Source organism: Heliangelus exortis, chromosome 5, assembly GCF_036169615.1.
Source record: "Heliangelus exortis chromosome 5, bHelExo1.hap1, whole genome shotgun sequence".
NCBI lineage: Eukaryota > Metazoa > Chordata > Aves > Apodiformes > Trochilidae > Heliangelus > Heliangelus exortis.
Genome location: NC_092426.1, coordinates 10078648 through 10099481, shown reverse-complemented (window position 1 = coordinate 10099481; position 20834 = coordinate 10078648). Strand labels below are relative to the sequence as shown.

Below are 20834 nucleotides of genomic sequence, written 5' to 3'. Positions count from 1 at the left end.
TCCGCACCCTCGTCCCCTCTGCCTCATAGTGTCCTCAACACCTGAGTTCCCCGCTCTGCCTCACACCCTTTCTCCTCAGGCCCGGCCCGATCGCAACGTTGGGGTCCCACAGTTCCCCGAGGATCTGTTACAGAGATCCCCGCTCCAGGCCGCGCCGCCCCCGGGCAGCTCCTGGGGAAGAAGGACGATTGGGCCTCGGGGTCCAGCAGGGCTCCTGCTGACCGACCCCCGCATGTCGGGAGAGGGAGGGGGTCGCCCCATGAAGAAGGGCCGGGCCCAGCCCCCCCCCGCCACAGCCCCACTGGCCGCCGCCGGCCCCCGCCCCGCCCCGCCGCAGCCCCTAGCAACACGGTGCCAGCCCCGGCCTCCCCGGCACGGCCGGGCAGGGGGCGGGCCCTTCCGGTTCATGTCGGAGCTGGGCTCGGCGCGGAGGAAGCCGGGCGGCCATCTTGGCTCGTCCGGGAGCAGCGGAGGGGCGGGGGGCAGGCAGGCGAGCGTCGGGCAGGCACCCAGCTTCCCCAGCCCCGCCGCGGCCCGCGGGGTGCCGGCCTTCTCGGAGCCTGGGGCGGGCGAGTAGAGGCGAAACGGCATGGGAGCGGCGGCCCGGTGAAGCGGGGCCGCGGAGTGGGAAGGAGAGGGAAGCCCCCTCGGCAGCGGGCCTGCGGTAGCCGCCGTGCCCCCCGGCTGCAGCGGAGAGTGGCCGGCGAGAGGAGCCGGGCTGCGCGGCGCCCCGCTGCCGCCTCCTCCCTGCCCGCCAGCTCTGCCTTTGTCCCCTTCGGAGCCTCTCCCTTGCCGCCCCTTTACCCCGGCTCCATCCTTCCCCGCTGGATGAGGCGTCCCGTTCCCCGCTGCTGACCCTCGCAGACCCCGGCCTGGCTGTAGGATGAACCCGGAGGACTCGGAGTGGGCGAAGCCGCTCTGCTCCCAGAAGGGGATCTAAGCTCGGGCGTGGGGCGCCGCCGAAGGGTGGGGGGCACCGAAGCGACGCCGCCCCCCGCCAGCCACCTCGTCCTTCATGGTGGCTCTCTGCGACCACCATCTCCGAGCAGACGCGCAGCCCGTCCCGGGGGCCCGTGTGTGTGTCTGTGCGCGCCGCCGTCGCGGGCAGCGCGGCCGCCCGAGTGAAGTAAAATGTCCACTCGGACTCCATTGCCCACGGTGAACGAGCGCGACACCGAGAACGTGAGTACCGCCGGCGCGGGGGGGACCGGCCAGCACACCCTCCCCGGTACCGCCGCCTCTGGGGGCGCCGGCCCGGGCGCGGCCCGAGGGCACCGTGCCCCAGGCAGCCGGGGGGCATCGCCCCGCGGGGGGTTGTCAGTAGCTTATTGCCGCTAGTACTGTTCCCATATTATTTAAAATGGATTATTTTAAATTATTTTATTAACTCCCCCCCGCTGTGCGGTTCGCAGCGGTTCAGTAGCATTTGCGGCCAAATCCCCCAAGTCCCCCCTCGCCCCCCCTAATCCCGGTGTCCCCTCGCTAACGCTTTATTCGAGTGTCTCTCGGTGGTGAGGATGGGGTTGCTATGTTGGTAACGGGGAAGAGAAGGGATCCGCGGTGGGGAGGGGGTTTCCTGCTGGGTTTACTGTCTTCTAATATGCAAACTTAATAGTAAAAGCAGATGAATAAACCCCTGGTAAACAGAGGAGAATCACTCAGCTTCGGTAGGGGTGGGCTAGGTGACCTAGATAATAGGCCTCTTCCCTGCTTAATTTGCAGGGTTCTCGATTATAATGACGCTGTTAGGCTAGTCACCTGTTCAGATGACATTAAAAGGGTTTCTTTATTGGAATCATCTTCCAGACAAGAGAGCCTGTGCCTCCTCCCTTTTACAACAAAACTCCCTTCTACAACAAAAGCCAGGGTTTAGGAATTGACAGTTTGTTTACAAGATTTGAGTCAAATAATGTATTAATAATCGTGCAGGTCTTATGCTAAAGGCAGGAAGAAAGGAGAAAAAACAAGTCGTCCTACCACATGAGCAGATAGCCACAAACGAAGCTTAGTGGGAGTCTCCCTTCTGCAGATAGGAGCTGTGTTTCTTTTTAAGTTAAAACTTATTTGATCCCAGTGTATCCTGTCTGACCATTTTTCTGCAGTCTCTGACACGTCCCCAGATGATAAACAGAAGGGAGTTGTCACTCACTGTAGTCTAAAATGAGTCGATCAGCAAACTTAGCCTTTACAGAAAGCTGAATACAATCTGATATTCTTTAGAAGACAGATGCTAAGCTTGACATAGAAGGTTTGGTTTGTTGTTGTGTTTTGTTTTGTTGTGGTTTTGGTTCTTGTTTTTGTTTTTCTGTTGTTTTTTGCAAGGGCTGCTTGTGTTTTGGACTGGCATAAAAAGTGGAAACTTTGGTTGAATATCAGGAAAAACGATTGGATTGTTCCAGACCATAAATAGTCCAAGAAAAGTGATGGTAGCCCCATTGTTTAAAACAAGACCAGACAAAGCGTTAGAAAACATGCTGCATGGAACAATTACTGCATTACCAGGGATTTAGATTTTATTGACATAATAGGCACTTCTAACTTCTGTGATCTTTATTTGTTTTAGCACTAGATGCAACCTGCAGGCTAAGGGCTGTATTGAGCAAAAAGCCAACTAAGCATATTTAGCTGTAATATCTCAATGAGCTTCCTGCCTTGTGGAAGAAAATAATTAAAATATTATGCAACCCTTCCTCTGCCATGGGGAGACCTGGAGTTGTAACATACTCTACAAAATACTGTAGAGAGTTGATTTGGATAATTGTTTTAGTCTGTAAGCAAATCTGATGGAGGTTTTCAAGCTCCATGTAGATGTTCTCCCAGTAAATTTTAGAATGTGTTCAAATCAGGTTCTCAAATGCAATTAATTCAAACTACTGTGGATAACTACAGTGGAAAGACTTAGTACATGCTTAGGGGAATATGTTATTTACAAGCTATAGGTTCTAATACTTGAAGTTATTTTTTTCTATGTCTTCCACTTAAGGCACTTTGTTCTTCAGAATATTGTTCTAACACTTCTCTGTAGTAATCATCACAATTTAACATGGGAATTGTCTTGCTTGCAAATGAATCACCTTACAATTCGATTAAGGTATATTTTTCTACTGCTGTAATCTGGGCTGGTGATCACAGAAATACCTGTAGGTAGTGATATTGACAGGGAGTGATTAGCCTGTGTTATCACCAAATCCATTGAGCCAACCCCCTCAGTACAGTAACCTATCCCTCAAGAAGCTGTCTCTGTTGTTCTGGCCCTCAGCTATGTAGAAATTCTCCAAAACATGTTCTTTTCAGCCTTCCTTAAAACTAAATTTAAATCTGACATTTAGATTTAGTCTGCCTGAATTACCTCTCTAACTGTGAATGCTAAATGTCTCTCTTTTTTTATTTTTTAATACCAAATAGGGATGATTTTGATACTTCAACTAACTGTTCTTCCCCCCAAAACTGGATGTATTTTGTTGGCAGATAAATTGAGCCCTTGATTCTCTTTCCCATCAAAGAAGTCTAATTAGTTGGCATTCATAGGGCTCTTTGAACCTCAGGTGAGAAGAGGTTTAACAGATGCCAAAGTATTCAGACAGGCTTTGGGCCTGCTCATGGACCCCCTTAAATGCCTTCTCTGTGCTTAGAAGGTTACCACTGCTGACAAAGGCTTGGCTGCTGTTAAACCTGGTGGAAGTGTGCTGATTATAGCTTATCCGTGCCTATACTTGCAGTTTGGAAAATTAAGTTTGCCTCCAGAATGACGGTGAGCGTAAATTATCATTGTCTGTGCTTGCAGTTAACCACGTTCTGTGGCTGGCAACTTCTGTTGAATAGGCAAGGTCTAATTATCAGTACTTGATTTTTTTTTTAATTTTTTTTTTTTTTTTTTTTTTTTTTTTTAAGGTGGTGTATACCACTTCTTACCCAGACACTTCATGCATGTACTGCTGAAGTGGGAATATTGTCACTGTGACTTTCCCCAAAAGCCACTCATGGCTATCAAGCCTTTAGTGCATTTGAGATGAAAAATTTGGCTCCGAGTCACCTGGCTTGGGGAGGAAAGGCATCCCAGATGATCTGTGATCATAGGAACTTCACACTTGGACAGTTGGAAGCTGGCTGTCGGCCTGTGATGAGCTGGCTTCTCACTGCAAAGGTAGAGCAGCTCCTTGCTGATGATGTCTTGTGCAGTAATGGCTGCCAGCTGCTCAGGGGACAGAAGAGAATGAGAGGATCAGATCTGTTAATTCTTCTACATAATTAAATCCTGCATGTGGGAGAAAAGGCAACAGAGGCAGCTGAGACCTCCTTTATCCAAAAGTAGGAGACAAGACAAATGAGGGACCTGGCGATGACAGAAGAAAGAGTAAACTTGTTTTATTAGTGTTGAGGAGGAAAGAAGATGGAGGAAACACAGATGGAAGGTAGATGGTGGAAGACAAAAGATAAGAGGAGGCACAGAGGAATGTGCATATGGCAGGAGGACAACCAGTGACAAAGAAGTAGCAGCAGAAGAAACAAGATTTTAGAGAGTAGGTCAAATATTAATTTTAAAAATTCCCAAAGAGTGCAAGATGGTGGAGAATTATAGATAAAAACAGGGAAATAAAAGTGTGGAGATTGGTAGTCTGTGTTTGTTTTTATTTAAAAAAGGGCATGAAATAGAAATCTTAGACTAAACAGTTTAATTTGAACCTCTGTGTCCATTGCACAGCTGTGTTTCCGAGGTTAAAATGGTGTTTTGAATGTGCTGGTACTGCAGGCCAATCTGAAATAAAGGTTTGAGTAATTTGAGGAAAAGCAAGAGTGAAATGTACTCATCTCCATGACTGTGCCTAATGTGAAAAATTTGCTATTGAAAAATGCCAGTGTGATGGCAACTGTGTTTGTACAAGCCTATACAAAAGGATTTTGTGCAGTGAAAGTATCTCACTTGGGTTTTTTATTTAAAAAGGCTTAGTAAAGGCACAGTTAGGTTCACAAATTTGCTTTTAAGATACTGCAAACATTAGTCAAGTACCTCTTGATTTATTAACAATTAACTATGAAATGCATTAGCATTTGGAGACAATATGCAAGGTTGCATTATCCTATATATTATTTATCAGTCTTCTCCTATTACAAATAGATCTGCAATCAGAATGCTTTCTTGTGTAGGATGAAATCCTGGTGGCTGTTGTTTTGGGGGTTTTTTTGTTGCTGTTTTTTGGTTTTTGGTTTTTAAATTTATTTTTTATTATTGTCTTGTTGTTTTCTTGTTTCTTTTTAAGGAGAGGGTGAGGAGGAAATCCTAGTAGATTTTTCTCTACCAGGATCATCTACGTTCTTCCTTATTTTTCACCAGTTGTCATAAATGTTCTGTTTTTAATTAAATTAGATGAAGGTGGCAAAATAACTATAAATAAAATAGGTCTTAGAAATTAATCTAGGCTGTATATTTTTAAGTCCAAGTTTTTACAGGGCAGGAAACTGCTTTCTTTGTTTCTTACTGCCTGGGATGCCTGATACCATGTTGGTACTCAAAAAATACCTGATGAGGTTGTGTGGCATTGCGAGTCAGCCACCGCCTGTTCATGTTTTCACATTTTGAATAGAGAAGTTTAATTCTTCAGCTCTGCTGAGCAGCCTTTAAACTGTTGTTTAATAATTTGGTTTTGCTGTCAGCTGGAACTGATAGGAGGCTGCTGGGGGTGTCAGCCTTGGCTCCCTCTCCCCACTGTGCATTGTGCTGGCACTCATTCCTGTGGGGCTGCACAGTCTGCTCAGCTTTCTGATCTGACTGAAATTAATCCTCAAGAAAAGTGGGTTTATCCCCATTCCATGTGGCTGCAAATACTGACACAGAGAAAAGGATGGGTATGTCCAGTTCAGGTGGAGAAAGACAAAAATGCTTTTTAGTGTTTTTGTTTTCATTTAAGCCAGTCCTACCCCAGCACCCATGGGATGAAATAATGTGAGTTTTGCCACAGCTACAGAGATACACACCTGCAGTGTGTATCACACCTTTCACAAATTCTGTTCTGCTGGAAACAAACTTCCTTTTTTATAGTATGTCAGAAACTCAGAAAAACTAAGCTAAAGGGGCTTACTCTAGAAGTTGTTCAAACATCAGACTTAGTTCATGTATTTATTAGCACTGCTGAATGCAACTTAAATTGTGGCCTTAGAAGTAGTAGTGTGAAAAACAGAGCACAACTACAGAAATAATTGGGGAAAAAAAAAAAAAAAGAAATACAGGGTTTGGTGCACTAAAGTTCATAGACTTCTTTTTAGGTTTTTTTAACCACTCACCTAATATTCATACCTTCTTGATTTTCCATTTTAATTCTAGTAAAAAAACACATTCATGTTGATATAAGCAGGCAGTTCCTGTTGACTACGTGTCTCAGGTGACTCAAGTCAAAGGAATTCTAAGAGTGGAGGCATTTGTCTCCCTGGATCTCCATTTCATATGATATATAAGTAGCATGTGTCTGCAACTTCCTCTTTTCAGTCAAGTAATGCTGCCTCATGGATGTCAGCCAGATCAAAAATGGAGGTCACTTTTTTTTTTAGGCTCATGGCATATCAAGGTTGACTCTGCTTAATGTGAAGATCATCTGCCACTGAAATCTTTAGAACATACAATGAGTAGATGATCATTGCTCTTAAAACATAAACTGGAAAGGTGCTGACTACACCTGTGATAACACTCCAGTCATTCAGTCTCCTGGATGAAACCCTTGGGTTAAGAAGAATTCTTGGCCCTCAGAGCAGCAACTTGTTGAGCTCCTGTCTGTGTGTGTATATATACATCTAAACAAACATTAACTTTCAAATAAAATTTTTTTCCTGCAGGGTTAAAGCCTGAACAAAGTTTTCTATCTGCAAGCTCAGTGTGGTCTTTGAAAACCAACTGTGAGATTGTTTTTGTTTTTTGGGGTGGGGTTTTTTTTGTGGGTTTGTGTTTTTTTTGTTTAGCATGTAATTACTGATAGTGATGATTCTGGAAACAACTTAGTTGGCACTACTGTTGATGAAGAATAGAATATGGTTGGCTCTTCAGCTATTATTCCCCAGGCTGTTGTCAATAAATATCCATTTTAATCAGCAGTAAAGAAACTTTGGCTGGAAAGATATGATGAATGTCAGATCTTGGTAATGTGAAGCAACAAAAGAGCTTTTAAAAAGCTTTTCTAACCAGCACCAGACTTACCTTTTTGATTATATAAGCAGGATTTCTTCACTGTTGTGTTGTTCAGTGCTAATCATGGAATTACAGATTCCCTCTGTTTCATATGCTGCATGGAGTGTAAACCAGATGATGTCAAACACATTGGCTGGGGTGGCAGTGGTTATCCATGGAGCCCCTGGATGTCTGTGAAGGGCAGCATCCCTCCTTTGCTGAAGCCTGTTGTGCTTTGCTGTTGGTTCTCTCCCACTCTGATCTTGAGGGCAGTGATACACTTGTCACTTAGTTTTTTCCACCCCTGGCCTGTGGACAGATTACGAGCATACCAGTGTTAAGTGCAAGCCTTTGGGTAACCATACCCCCTCTGCCAAGTGCAAATCTCCTGTATGTCAGTCCGTGCTGCTCACCTGGGTCAGGCTGCCCAGGGTAGGCAATTGCTCTGCTCAGCTTGAGCTGTAGCTGCCTTCTCCTGACTTACTCAGCTTTTTTTTTTTTTTTTTCCTTTTAGTGCCCTTTCCCTACTGAGGCTAGGAAGAATTAGGAGTGTGTGGCAAGAGGCGTAGGCTCTGTGTGCTGAAGACTTTATTTACTCTTCAGGTTCTCCCTTTAAACTGGTTGTTTGACAAATATGACCTAATTAACCTAGCCACTTGTTTCATGAAGTGTCATACCAGTTAAATAAATTAGTACCGTCACAGGCTGAGAGTTGCACAGTGCATTCTTCAATGGAAGCATCCAAATTAGTGTTTTCTCTCCTTTAGCACCTATAATGTATTTCTAGAAGGCCTTTTCATCTCTCTTGCTGGGTTCTGACCCTCTCAGTTGTTCCACTCGATCACAGCATCCATAATGTAATGGTAAGGGCTGTACCACATGTCAGTGAATAAATCTGCCCTCATGGACTGGTAACTTTAATGCCACATTGGATAGCATTTTCCTTTGGAGGACAGAGTTTAAAGTTTCATGAGATGGGAGCCATGACTGTTCACCATAAGACTGATAATATAGCAAGCTAGTTTAATAACTGCTTTTTAATTGTATGTACCAGAACCAAAGAATTGGATATGCAGACCTCACCACAGAAGTATTGGGTCTAACAAAATCCACCGTGCTCTATATCCTGATTTGTGCCCTCCTCAGTGGTAGGGAAGTAAAATCAGAACAAGTATAGGACATCTTCACCTGCTGTCTTCCTGTTTTATAATATAGGAAAATAATTATTACTTTATAATATATGGTAGCTTAGGGATTCCCAAAGCAGAAACTGGTATACAGACAATTGTGGCTGAGTGTTTGCTGTGACACCTCTTGGTGGTTGCCAGAAATGTAAGTCTGTGTTTTGACTTTCCAGTAGAATTTCTTCCTCAGCAGTTGAGGGATGCCCTGCTGTGCTGTTTCATGGATATACCTGCACAGTAAGGTGCTACCCCTGTGAATACCCTTAGGGCTAACCTTTTTTCTCTTTAACACTGAATAGTACTCAGCAGTCTGTATGTCCTTGAAGATGTTAATGATAACATTAACATACAACACCTTGTTAGGAAGGGCTTGCAGTGGAATTAGTCTTCATGTGTTTCATTTAAAGTATTTGTGTTTTACAAAAATCTATTTTCTGATAAGTTTTTCCATAAATAAGAGTGCTGCTCAAGAGTCTACAGCCAGAAATTACCATGCAGAAATTTATATACTGTGTACCCCAGTTAGGGGAGTGAAGCAATGTAGTGTCTCAAATCTTCATTGTATCCTGGAATGCTTAGATGATTAATAGTGTAAGGGATAGGCTTTTAAGTATGATTTTTTTTCCCTTATAATTAAAAATGCTGACTTGAATGAGGCTATCATAATTGTTACTAGTCTGACAGCTTTCCAGGAAATTCTATAATATCACTACATAGTGCTTAATACAAAGATGAGGTAACAGCTATGGTAATAAGCATTCCTAGAGATTTTTGTAAGAGTACATTTTATTAATTTGTTTGGCTTATAAGAATGTATTTTGACTGTTGTATAAAATAAATGCTTTATAGAAAGAAAGTTGATGCTATTTGTCCTCCCTGTTGTAGAAAGAAAGCTTCCTGCTTACTACAAATAAACATGGATTTTTGCAGGTCTTGGGCTTTCTAATTTTTTATTGGTTTTCAGCTCTTTGAATTGTTGTGTCTTCCATGTTTTTCTCAGCTGTTGGCAATGTCTTAATTAAGAACTTTGATACTAATCATCCTCTGCCCTCTATTTCTCATGCTCTGATTGTAAAGATACCTTTAATCATACAGATACTGGATAAAGCTAACATCTATCAAAAATATTTCAGTTATCGGCACCTTCATACTTCATTTGCTTTTTACTTTCTTTTCTTTTTTCTTTCTCTTCATGCTAATCATTATCTGGCTATGAAAGGATGTCAGCCCATCACTGGGGGAAGGCTTTTGTGAAAAGGTGGGTTTTGCACCGTGTTCCAAATGTAGTTTGTCTTAGGCTCAGTCCCTCCCTCGCAGTAAGGTCTCTCACAAATGGAGGTGTTTTACTCCATTTCCTTCTGGATTGAGTAATACCAGGGTGGGGCTGGGGGGAGGAGGATGATGCTTTTTTTATTTTTTTTATGAGGTGTTGGTTAGAAAATTGATAGTTTGTTAGAAACCCCTCCTATTACGTGCAAAAAACCCAACCCCTTTGAAGTATTTAAAAGGTTTTGGAATGGAACCTGATGCATGGCAAGATATGGAAGAAAGTGCTTTCTTGTAATGAGTAGATTTCAGGAGCCTTTTCTTTTAAAAGAGATGGTGACTGGCTAGCTGGAGCTACATGAAGTGTTCAGTCTCCTTGCTTGTTTTCCCTGTCTGCAGTATAATGATTTTTGTTGTGTGAAGACGGAATCCCTCAGCCATAGTGAGTGTCATGAATGAATGCTACCCTTACACAGAGCAGATATTCAGGAGATGCAGCTCACCTACCCCAATATATGGAAACTTACTACACATGCATGTTTAAAATATTTCATTTTTAAGACAAACCTCCTTTCTTATTGAAGCCATATAAATGTGGACCTGGGAAAGAAGCCTGAAATTGAACAAAATCTTCAGGGGTCAGGAGATGAGGGAGTTAAAATGTGCAGAGTTAAGGGTCTGCTTGAGAGAAAACAAAGACCTCAGTCTCCATTTGGAGAGCAGAGGATGCTATTGCTGGAGCCATAGCTATTGGACTGGAGCTGTTAATATGTGGTGATTGTTTTGCATCAAAGTACCTGCTGAGGTAACTACCCTGGGAAGTAGTTGAGTGCAGCCAAATGCTATACAAGCCACTGCCTGCCTTGAACTTTGCCTGGACTATCTGTAATTTTACTTTCTGCTTTCACCATTTAGCTTCCCATTTACCTGTCACGGCTTCTTAGAAATTATATGGGTGGGAGAAACACTCAGTTTTGAATTTATGGTTTTTAGTACTATATGCTACCAAGCCCTTTTCTTCCTTCATTTCCATAAGCAAAAGAAAATCCATGTTGAAACTGGGGAGCTCTTTCCTACTGTTTTTGTAAAGCTAGTGTTCTCTTCAATGTAATCTTGTATTGGACAGAGGAAGGACTTGTTGATAGGTGTATTATGTGAAGTGAAATAAAATCCAACTTAAATATGCTTGCAAATGGACAGATTTCTACAGAGTGAAACACAGCTATGAGAAAGTCAGCTGGAGAGAGCTGAAATCTTCAGGAACACAGCTTGATATTCAAAAGGAACAGCTGAAAAAGGTCACATTCTCTAAAAGAAATAATTTGAGTTAGGGTGGAAATGCAAACCTCCATATAAGGATATTTAATTTAAGTGTTAAATTTATCAACACGGGTCCAAAGAAGAGCACAGATATTAGTTCCTCAATTTAAGTGCAAAGCTAGAAAGCATGAAAGTAATGATAGGACACAGGAAATCATTCCTCAACACAGGCTAGTGATGCTCTCAAACTATATTAGCTGAGGTGCTTTACTATGTGGAGTAGATTTCATATGTATAATGGAACCTTTCTTTTACCTAATGGTGTTGCAGGTCGGATATATGTAAAGTGGGATATAAGTAAGACAAGCTCTGAATAACAGCTTCCCTGGTTTGGAAATGCATGGTACCTGATGCCCACATCTCGGTGGCTTCCTGAGCCAGCTCAGTTTATTAGTCAAGACCCAAGACAGCACAGATGAAGACAGTTGTTTTTCAGAGCCAGCTCTGTGGTTCCAAAGCAGCCTAGTATTTGAATCTGTTGCTGGGGAGCCTAAGTTAATAAGCCCTCCTTGGAGGCTTGCTGGCTTTTGCTGAAGGCAGCTTGTGCCACGTGCCCAAGTGTGAAAGGGCTCTAGTCTAGCCCTGAGATACTGCTTTTTCCAAGGTAGGCTACCAGCTCAGTGCAGTAATTCTGGGATGGTGTATTTGAAATAAAAAGTGAGCCTCCTCCTAAGATGTCCCAGAGGTATCCTTGGGGCCCTGTACAGAACATCCTGGTCCCTGATCACTGGGGGCAGCAAAGTAGGAGGATGCTTGCATTTAGTGTCAGCAGTTGTTGCTTTTTTTTTCTAGCTGGTCTGAATAACTTGACACTTGAAGGTAGCAAAGGAGCTGACAAAGAAGTTCTTTGCATTGTGTACTGCAAGGTTTGTTAGAAGTCAGATTTTAAGCAAGTACAGAAGATTGACATTGCTGTGTCAATACATCCAGGGGTAAATAAGATGCCACTGGTGTTAAAGGCATGCAAAATAGTGAAGTTGTATATAGAGGATATATCTGGCTTTAGTACTTCCTTCAGTCAAGCAACTGGTTTTGTCCTTACTCTCCCTGAGAATTATTGATAGATAAATGCCTAGCAATTAGGTTAATTAGGTTAAAGGTTTCAAGATATTATTGAGAACCATATAATGTTATCAAGCATTGAATTTTTACTGGATCCTGTTGCAGGTGTGCTTCTTGTTCCTGTGCCATTTATTAGTGGTTTGGAAGACATCTATTCTACCTGTCCTGAAAACTAGGGTAAAGATTGCTAGGATGTAAAATAGGACAGGATGGGCCAGTCATCAGGAACATGTAGTAACCTGCATGTAAGGAAGCTCTGCATTTCACTTCTGACAAATGTGAGATCATGCATGTAACCAACCAGGAATGAAAGTCATGATGTTTGGAAAGCAAATGGGAAGCAATAATTCTGAAAAAGAGCTATTAGTCAGTGTTGGGTGCTCAGAATCAGGTGATCTGCAAAGAAGGGTGAGTTCTATAACGTAAAATTAGTGGAGTGTTGAACAGAAGATGCAATCTCTGTTCAGTCCTACTGCACCTACTTGGTATGGCATGTCTGGTTCTAGCATGAGCCCCACAAAAGGATGCTGGAAAAACAGGGGGGAGTTATTCTGAAAATAACTACAAGAAGAGTTTTGTTTTGGTTTTTAATCATTCTTGCAGGAGCCTGTTTAAGGAGTTCAGTATATACTTAATAAAGTAAAGGGGTCATATATGGTCATAGTAATTAAGTACCTATATGAGAAGTACCAATCTAGTGACCAGTAGCCAGACAGTAGGGAGATGCTAAAGCCAGATTGATAGTAAAACATTATATGCATCACAGTGTGTGTGGTTTTTTAAGAGTAACTGTTGAAATAGAAGTAGATGTCTGTCAGTAGTATTTCTTAAATGAAATTAATGTGTTTTTAAAAATAATATGATCACAGCTGTTGCACTCAAATTAACAAACCAAGGGAGATGCCAGAGTATATGGTCACAAGGTTACATCAGGTTATTAAACAGAGTGTGAAACTTGCCAAGTGTCATGCAAGCATGGATTTGTTCATTTGTGCCTGTACAGTGATTGTTAGCTCTTGAGTTATGATCTCACATCCTTATGCTGCAGTGATTTTCTGACTGAGTGTTGCTGTGTGCTAGATTTTTGGTTGTCACCACTTCGGTTTCAGCAAGAGTAGTAGTAGGAGAACAGCAAGATCTGGGTTTTCTGGGATGGCTGTGAATTTAGCCTGTCATCTGTGTAGCCAGACATTTAGTCCACATTTGCAGACTACTCAGCATTTCTAACCACTATAATAAGTGAAGTTGTTGTGTAGCCCAAAACCATGAGTCAAGAACTAAGGGACATGAGGGGACCTGCTCTTTCATAAACAGGCTATAAGGAAGTGAAGAAAAATATTTTTCTGTTCTCTTAAGCGTGTGATCTAATGCACAAAGAAACAAATGCACAAATAGATAAGATATAGATCTATTAATTTTTACAATTAATAGCTGTTCAGGGAAACTGAGTGAAAGGGATGTGACAGATTGCAGATGCTATTTCAGATCTTTGTAGCTGATGCTCAGCCTATTAATATCTGAGGTTTATGTAAATTAGTTAAGGTTTCTTCCCTTTCTTCCTGGGTATTTTCAGTCATGGGGTTTTGTAGGAACAGGAATCCCATACAAGTGAAAAAAAAGCCAACCTTTTATTACTTCATTAGTTGCATTAAACTCTCCAATAAGGATGAATGTTTCACTATTGTGAACAAAGCTTTTCCAAAAGCGCGACTCCCTTCTCACGACTTCCCTGCTCGAGTTAGGTGCAGTAATGCTAATGGGAAATAACATCAAACACCTTCATGTTCCATAACTGATTCAGCAGTTCTCATATGTTACTTCAGAATGTAGCTGCAGTTCAGGCAAAATTCCACTTGGTCTTCACCAGGTGATGAAGTGTATTATTGTATGAGTGGGAACCCTTTTTATTGTCTCCATCAGAGCAAAATTCAACATGAATCTGAAGTTTGAGCTTGATCCTTTGAAGAATCCTTCAAAGGAGTTGCTAATGTTTTTGAATGTTATATGCTTGTCATCACTGTGTTTTTTCTATTTCTTGGCCTTACCTGTGTATGTTTTTATTGCAGCACACATCCCATGGAGAAGCACGGCAGGAAGTTTCCTCTCGGACTGGGCGCTCTGGAGCTCGCTGCAGGAACTCTATAGCTTCCTGCGCAGATGAACAGCCACATATTGGAAATTACAGACTCCTTAAAACGATTGGAAAGGGGAATTTTGCAAAAGTAAAACTGGCAAGGCACATCCTAACTGGCAGAGAGGTAAAGTGGTACGGGTGTAAACAGTAGTAAATTGCAGTAGGTGTGAAAGTTCTCTTAGAATAGCATCATCTAAGTCTGTGAACATTTAGTTGATTTTTACTAGAGATACTGCTACTGATCTAGAAGAAAATATAAATGGAAATGTATATTTTAGTAATAATTACAAAACAATTTCTCTTGAAAATGGTCTCTTGAATTTTGACAGGTCTCTATCCAACTTAATTTCCTTTGAGTTTGCTATTAGATTTCTCTGATAAATACACCATTCCCCCAGAACAGCTCAATATATAGCAATTAAGCTTGCTGAAAAGACTGCCTCTTGGTGTCTCTACTGCACAGTGCAGGGCTGTACTGGAGAAGTCAGGAAGGAGAACTAATCTGTCTTCTTGATTGTGGTCTGAGTAGCCTAAATGCAGCAATTCCTTGCCAAAGCAACACATCTCAGGAGTTCTGCTGGTGTCTGCAGTGCTGGGCAGCCTAGGGAAGATGCTCCAGTTTGTTCAAAGCTGGTTTCTGTCTCTGTTGCTCAGTGCTGAGTGGTGCAGACAAGCTTTCCTTTGTATCTCTTCATAGTGTCTAATTCAGCTCCACAGTTAGTATCTGCATGCAGTTGCAATGTAATTAATAACTTGCACAGATGCTTCTGATTTGTTGAGCTGTAGTCCTGTTTGCTTGTTACAAGGTGTTTCTTGATGCTTATTTATTAATAGCAACTGTACATACTGAAAGAGGGAGAAATGCCTTGTTGACCTGTTCTTGCCAAACCTGTCTAATGAATTAATGTTTGCTGATACCAGCAAGGACTTTTAAAGAAAGCTTTGTGGCTGACTGCAGTGCTTTAAGGGGATTTCTTCTTTCTGCATGTTGGAACAGGCTGCCCAAGGAAGTCACTGAGTCATCATCCCTGTGGGCATTCGAAGGACTTGTACATGGGAGCTTGAGACCATGGCTTAGTGGTAGACTTGGCAGTGTTATGTTAATGGTCGAAGTCAATGTTCTTAAAGGTCCTTTACAAAGTAAATCATTCTATGGAGTTCAGTAGCACTGGAAGGAACAAAGGGGACATAATTTTTTGCAAGAATTCTTGGGAGGGATTTTTATTATGTTTTTGTTTTTTGGGTTTTTTTTAACTGACAGTTTTGCTTGTTAGCAGTTGTCTTCTGATGTTAAAGTTAGTGCTCATTTGCAGAGAAAGTTTTTGATTAATTGCTTTTCACCTAAGTCCCCTCCTCTTTTTATTGGTACTTAACACAGGAAATGCAAGAACTTGGTTAGTATTTCTTTGCTATTATTATAGGTATAGGAGTTTGAGATATGTGTGACATCATACCTTGCTTTGCAAAAAATGAAGTACGTTTTCTTTTACTTGCACATAACTGTGTTGACATTTGATTCATTGCTTTTTTTTGAAATTTCAACAAATAAAGTCTCAGTGTAAAGTCTTTGGGCAGATTTTGAAAGATTTTAGTACCAAGTTTCTTCTGCTCTCATGGAATAGATGTCAGTCAATTTAGATCACAAATACTTTCCAGGACATTGGTCCTGATTACCTAGAATAAAGTGGCATTCCTTTGAAGGGAACAATTAAGCTAGTTCTATAGTAATAACTTGAAGTTATTTCAAGTGCTTGGTTTTAGGGGGTTTTTGTGTTTTTTTTTTACTTTTTAAGAGAGATAAGTAAAAGTTTCTTGCTAGGTGAATTGATATTGAGAATTGGTATTGATAATAATTACATATTTTAGATGTGTATGACTACATTTGTTCACCATATTCTGGATAACAACTTCCTCAATGTCAGCTGAGGAATTGCCCTTGCGGAAGCATTTATCTGATAAATCTTTAGATGGTGCTAACCTTTTTGATGGCATTCTCATTATTCCTTTGTTCTGATCAGCAACAGCACCTAGTAGTTGGTTGAATCTTACTTTCTTTGCTTACTCATCTCCAAGATGCTCCAAGTTGCTGCCTCGGTTCCTTCAACAGACTTAATTGTTATTATTTGACTTCTGTACCAATGCCATTGATACAGATATTAAACAAGATTGGTTCCAAATCTTGCCCTTGAAAAACTATACTCATTTATTTCCATCCTGATATCTCTTCAGCTGTTTTTCCAATTTAAAAAGCTCAGTGCACATTTCAGCTTATCTAGTTCAATAATTTCCATTTATCCTCCTAGATGAGGTTTTACAGTAGTCTGGATAATCATATCTTGTGTGTTTCCATGGGGCACAGTTGACTGCAGGAAAATATGTTGCATTTAACCCTTCTGTGAGTTTCTTTTGCCCTGCTCATTTGAAGCTCAGTAATTTTGTTCTAAATGGATCTGTTAAAGAAACCAAGAAAAGTTCGATCTGATAATCTTTTCCTTGTTATCTCTGTGGCTATTCATAATGTTCTTTTAAGTGTTTGGTTCAAATTCACCTTATGGCAATTCCTTCTCTGTATCTGTGCTGAGTAACTCCTAAGTCATGCAGCAGATCAGCACTTTTCTGTTACTTCTTGTGAGGAGGTTGTTTGTTTAAGAGTTCTGCTAGGGAAGTTGCTCATCTCCTTACATCTGGAGTCCTTCCTTATGACTTTTCCCTGCTGCTTGCAAACATGAAAGCTTTAAGTTCCAGAACTCTCTTCGTTTCCATCTTTAGTGTGTGTCTGTAGGACATATGATGAGAGCCCAGCCTCAAATTACAGAAAGGGAGAAAGAAACATGTAGCCCTTTGAGGAGTGATCAGAACATCACTTTAACTGGAAGGGGTTGAATTGCCCTGTCAAGGAGCTTGTGGTATTCTGCTCACTGCAAAGGAATGGGGAGAGGATTAGCTTCAGTGGTGTTTGGAAACACGTCTTTGAAATCCTCTGTCTAGGAGAGTATTATTTGTAGTCTGTCTGTCCTTTCAAAACCAAGAATCTTCACTGTAAATCTGCTTTTGTTAATTCTTTGACTTTACACCACGTGTTTTCTGTTGTAATTTATTGAACGTTATTTCCTCTGTAAAGTTTTCATACTTGCCAAAATTAATCTGAAAGTCATAAACTAGCTTTTAATGTTACTGAGGTGGGTAGAATCAGAGCCAAAATATATGGATCCCTTTCATCAAAGGCATGTGTTCAGGTAATAGCCAGGAAGTTTCCTAGTGAGATGGGATTCTTTCAGGATCCAAGTCCAACTCCAAGGAATCCATTGTCATCTTTCTGTTCTTACCTTGAATAAGTGATATTTAAGAGGGAGAAAATACATGGAATGGTGAGGTTTGGCCAGTTTGCTAAGTATCTCAGCTTCTTTCTTACTGCTTCAACTTGCTCATTCAGGCTATGTAGGAGGAATGTTTTAGGTCATGTTCTGGTGAATGGTGAAAGCAAAGTTAATTTTAATTCTGCTAACGATGTCATACAGAATATCATGGCTGGTGCAGCAGTGTAACAGTGTAGGTGGACTTGGATTCTTCCAACATTGGCCATAGCACACAAGGCTTGAAACCATTCCAGATTCACTTTGTGTAAAGACAAAAAAGTTTCTGCTTTGGAAGGCAGAACTGCTTTGCTCTATTATCTGTGCTAATAAAATGGAGGATTTTCTTTCTAAGGCTTGTCAGAGCTATTCTTGAGGGCAGGCTCCCTTTACCTGTGATTTGCAGACCTTATCTAGGCACCTGAAATTCCTTGTCCTGCTGACGGGTACAGGTTCTCTTAGTCAGTGTTAACATGCATGCTCAGTGTTCATGGGGATAGGAATTCTCTAAATCCATCCTGCCTTTAAGGCTGTTTTTGTGCTGAGCAGGCCTGCCAGTCCACCTTCCAGAAAACCAGTGTGTGCCTTCCCTGCATCTCCAGGGCTGAATTTATTTGCCAGTGTCAGAGACCCCTCTGTTTATCTGGCACCAGTGCACAGTGAGAAAGGTGAGCTGTGTATTGCAAAACCCCAGTATCTTAAGATTACCCAGAAGCTTAAAATTCACTTGAATGGTTATAACTCAGGACATAAATGCAACTTTTCCTGTGTGGAATTCACTTACCCAAGCAAACAACTATCTTCCGTGGTATAGGTACTCTTAGGAGGCCGGATGGATTGCTGGTAACATTATCTTCTCTTGAGAGAGGCTGTGGTCAGTCTACATCTAGCATGGATTTATAAGAGATTGCAGGAAGTTAATAACTTTGTTACTTACGTGACAACAGTTCAGCAGGCATAAAGGTAGAGATAAAAATCTTGGTTCTGTACACAGCTGCTAATATAAAAATACCTATTGCTTAATGTGTTTGTCTCTTGTTTTTATTATTGAAGTGATTTCTCAAGGTTTTGTTATGGAATTTTGCCTTGGGAAATAGTGATCTTTAGTTTCAGCAGCATACCTTAGAAGAAAATACTCCCCAAAGCAAAAGTGTTCTTAGATAGCTTCTTGGTGACATCATATCTCGCATCTAGAAGGCCTCAAAATAAATCTTCAAGCACACTTTCAAAAAACACCTTATCATATAATTCTGTGATGTACCCAAGAATTGAACACTGTTCCCTTCTTACTCGCTCCATCACTATGATCCACCCATGTGTTTTTTCACTTGAATGTAGGGATATAAATTTGCTTTGATGTAAGATATTCTTTATTCCATATTTTGCTTATCCTAAGTTAATGAGTTGACAAAAGACAGAACAAAGTGATGCAGGGAAATGGAAGCTGTGGCATGGGAACGAGCAGCATCTGCAGTTTGAGCCAAAAATTCAAGGGGAATTGAAAGCCCTTGCTTTGCACCAGTGAGGTATTATAATCAGCTGAGTTGCAGCATCTTGCCTCTTTGAGAGGCATCATCTCCTTGGCTTCTTTAGAGTTTCTTCTGGTATGTTTAGCCTCTAATTTAGAAAGGAAAAATACCAATTGGCATGTAATTCTAGAAAGATTCCCATTTCCTCTTCTAACTCGTCCTGTATCCAAATTGTGTTGCACCGAAGCTTGTTTCTGTTGCCTGTTCATTGCCTCAGATCTTCAGGTTCTGACTAGTTACCATGGTACTGAATTTCTAATCTATTTTTTGTTATTTTTGTTCTTTAATATTTCTCTGCAGCATTTACTGGCAAGATGAGAACCAGTAAAGGACTGAACTTGCCCACATTGTTATATTACAGCCAATGGGTTTTTGTTGATGCACAAGTGGTATTTCTTTTCACATCCACCTGGTAGCAACCTGATACAAATAGGAGTTAAATTTCAAAGGTGAACTTAGTTCTTGCAAAATCTATGTGGAATTACTTCCAGTTTGCTCTGAAATTCCTGCTTTTAGAAGCATCTACAAAAACAGCCACTGCCCAGTCAGTACTCTGTAATCTGTTGTATAATTATACTGTGTAAATATTATCTGTAGGCACATTGCTTTCTATTGGGGCACTATGTGGTGTTGGAGCTTTCACTGTAATTGAAGTGTGATGGTCTTAATGTTGAGCAAAAGACTTAAGAGAGCTTCTCATCTTAATATGCTTAAAATACTGGGGTTTTTTCCACTCTTCTGTTTAGATTGTTGCAGTAGAAATAAACTACACTTCACCCATTAATTCAAAATATTTTTAGTTTAAATACAAGTACAGAATTTGCTGAAGAAACTTGAGTGGGGTTTGTGTAATTTTTTTTCCATTTCTGTTACTGGATTCTTGTAATAACACTGTATTGTTCATACAGAAAATACTGATTATACACTCTTCTTTTAGGTTGCCATAAAAATAATTGACAAAACACAGCTGAACCCAACTAGTCTACAAAAGGTAGGTTTTCACATTTAACCTTTCCAACTGTACTGTAACTTGTTTCATTTTACCACCTCCTTCCATTAACCCTGAATGCTTGTGCTGGGGAATCTGAAGCATTGCATACCTTGCACACATCTGACTACTGAATTTAATAACTAGTTTTGTAACAGATATTTTTGACAGCCCTGCAGTTGTTTAAGTTGAGCTTGTACAGAGCTGTAAACTGAGCTAGCAGTGGTATTACCACTTCCTTTGTCTATCAAGCAGAGCTAACTTTCTAGAGGGGATGTTCATGGTTTGGTGTCATGCCCCCTTGTGTCCTTGCTGGTCACTTGATTAACATTAGAAAGCTTGTATTCTGTCCTTTCCAACTTGCTTTGAAAATGCTTCATCTAAGCTGAAGGCCAGACAGTATCTATGCCTTTCACATAGTTTGCAGCAGAAAAGGTGATGTAGTTTTATGGAAGAAATTGGAGCATGGCTATTCTGGTTTCTTTCCTCTAGCCTCAAATGTTTTATGTGCTGTTACAGTTGTATCACCTTATCTGTTCTAGTAAGCAGTGATAATTCCTACTCTTTCATCAAGCAAGCCAATCTGCTTTAGAATGCCTACAGGAAGTACATTTAAATGTCATTGTTACCTAGGACTTTTCTAACTCTGCCCTTTTAAGTGCTGCAGTCAAAGGCTTTTTGTTTTCTTTTGAGTACTTTGATAAAAGAACAACTCTCTGCAATATTTGTTTGAATGTAGGAATACCCAGAACCTAACCTCAAACAAAATAGCATAACCAGAGTAAACTGGAGAGTATACACGTTTGAACTTTATACATATACTAAAAAGATTGTGTGACTAGATG

At 41.1% G+C, this 20834-nt stretch overlaps 1 protein-coding gene across 17 annotated transcripts in view; it reads left to right on the top strand.

Moving 5' to 3' along the window:
- Positions 1–406: 406 nt before the first annotated feature.
- The window catches only part of MARK3 (microtubule affinity regulating kinase 3), a 64129-nt gene continuing 43701 nt past the window's right edge, over positions 407–20834 (top strand). For 11 of the 17 annotated variants that reach the window (XM_071745483.1, XM_071745480.1, XM_071745478.1 and 8 more), the window contains exons 1-4: positions 983–1182; positions 9557–9595; positions 14052–14243; positions 19939–19992. In XM_071745483.1, the coding sequence (XP_071601584.1) occupies positions 1132–1182; positions 9557–9595; positions 14052–14243; positions 19939–19992 (336 nt within the window). In that variant the 5' untranslated portion in view covers positions 983–1131. Of the gene's footprint in view, positions 1183–9556; positions 9596–14051; positions 14244–19938; positions 19993–20834 lie in introns of all 17 variants that reach the window. The other 6 variants (XM_071745481.1, XM_071745477.1, XM_071745470.1 and 3 more) reach the window with 4 other exon arrangements.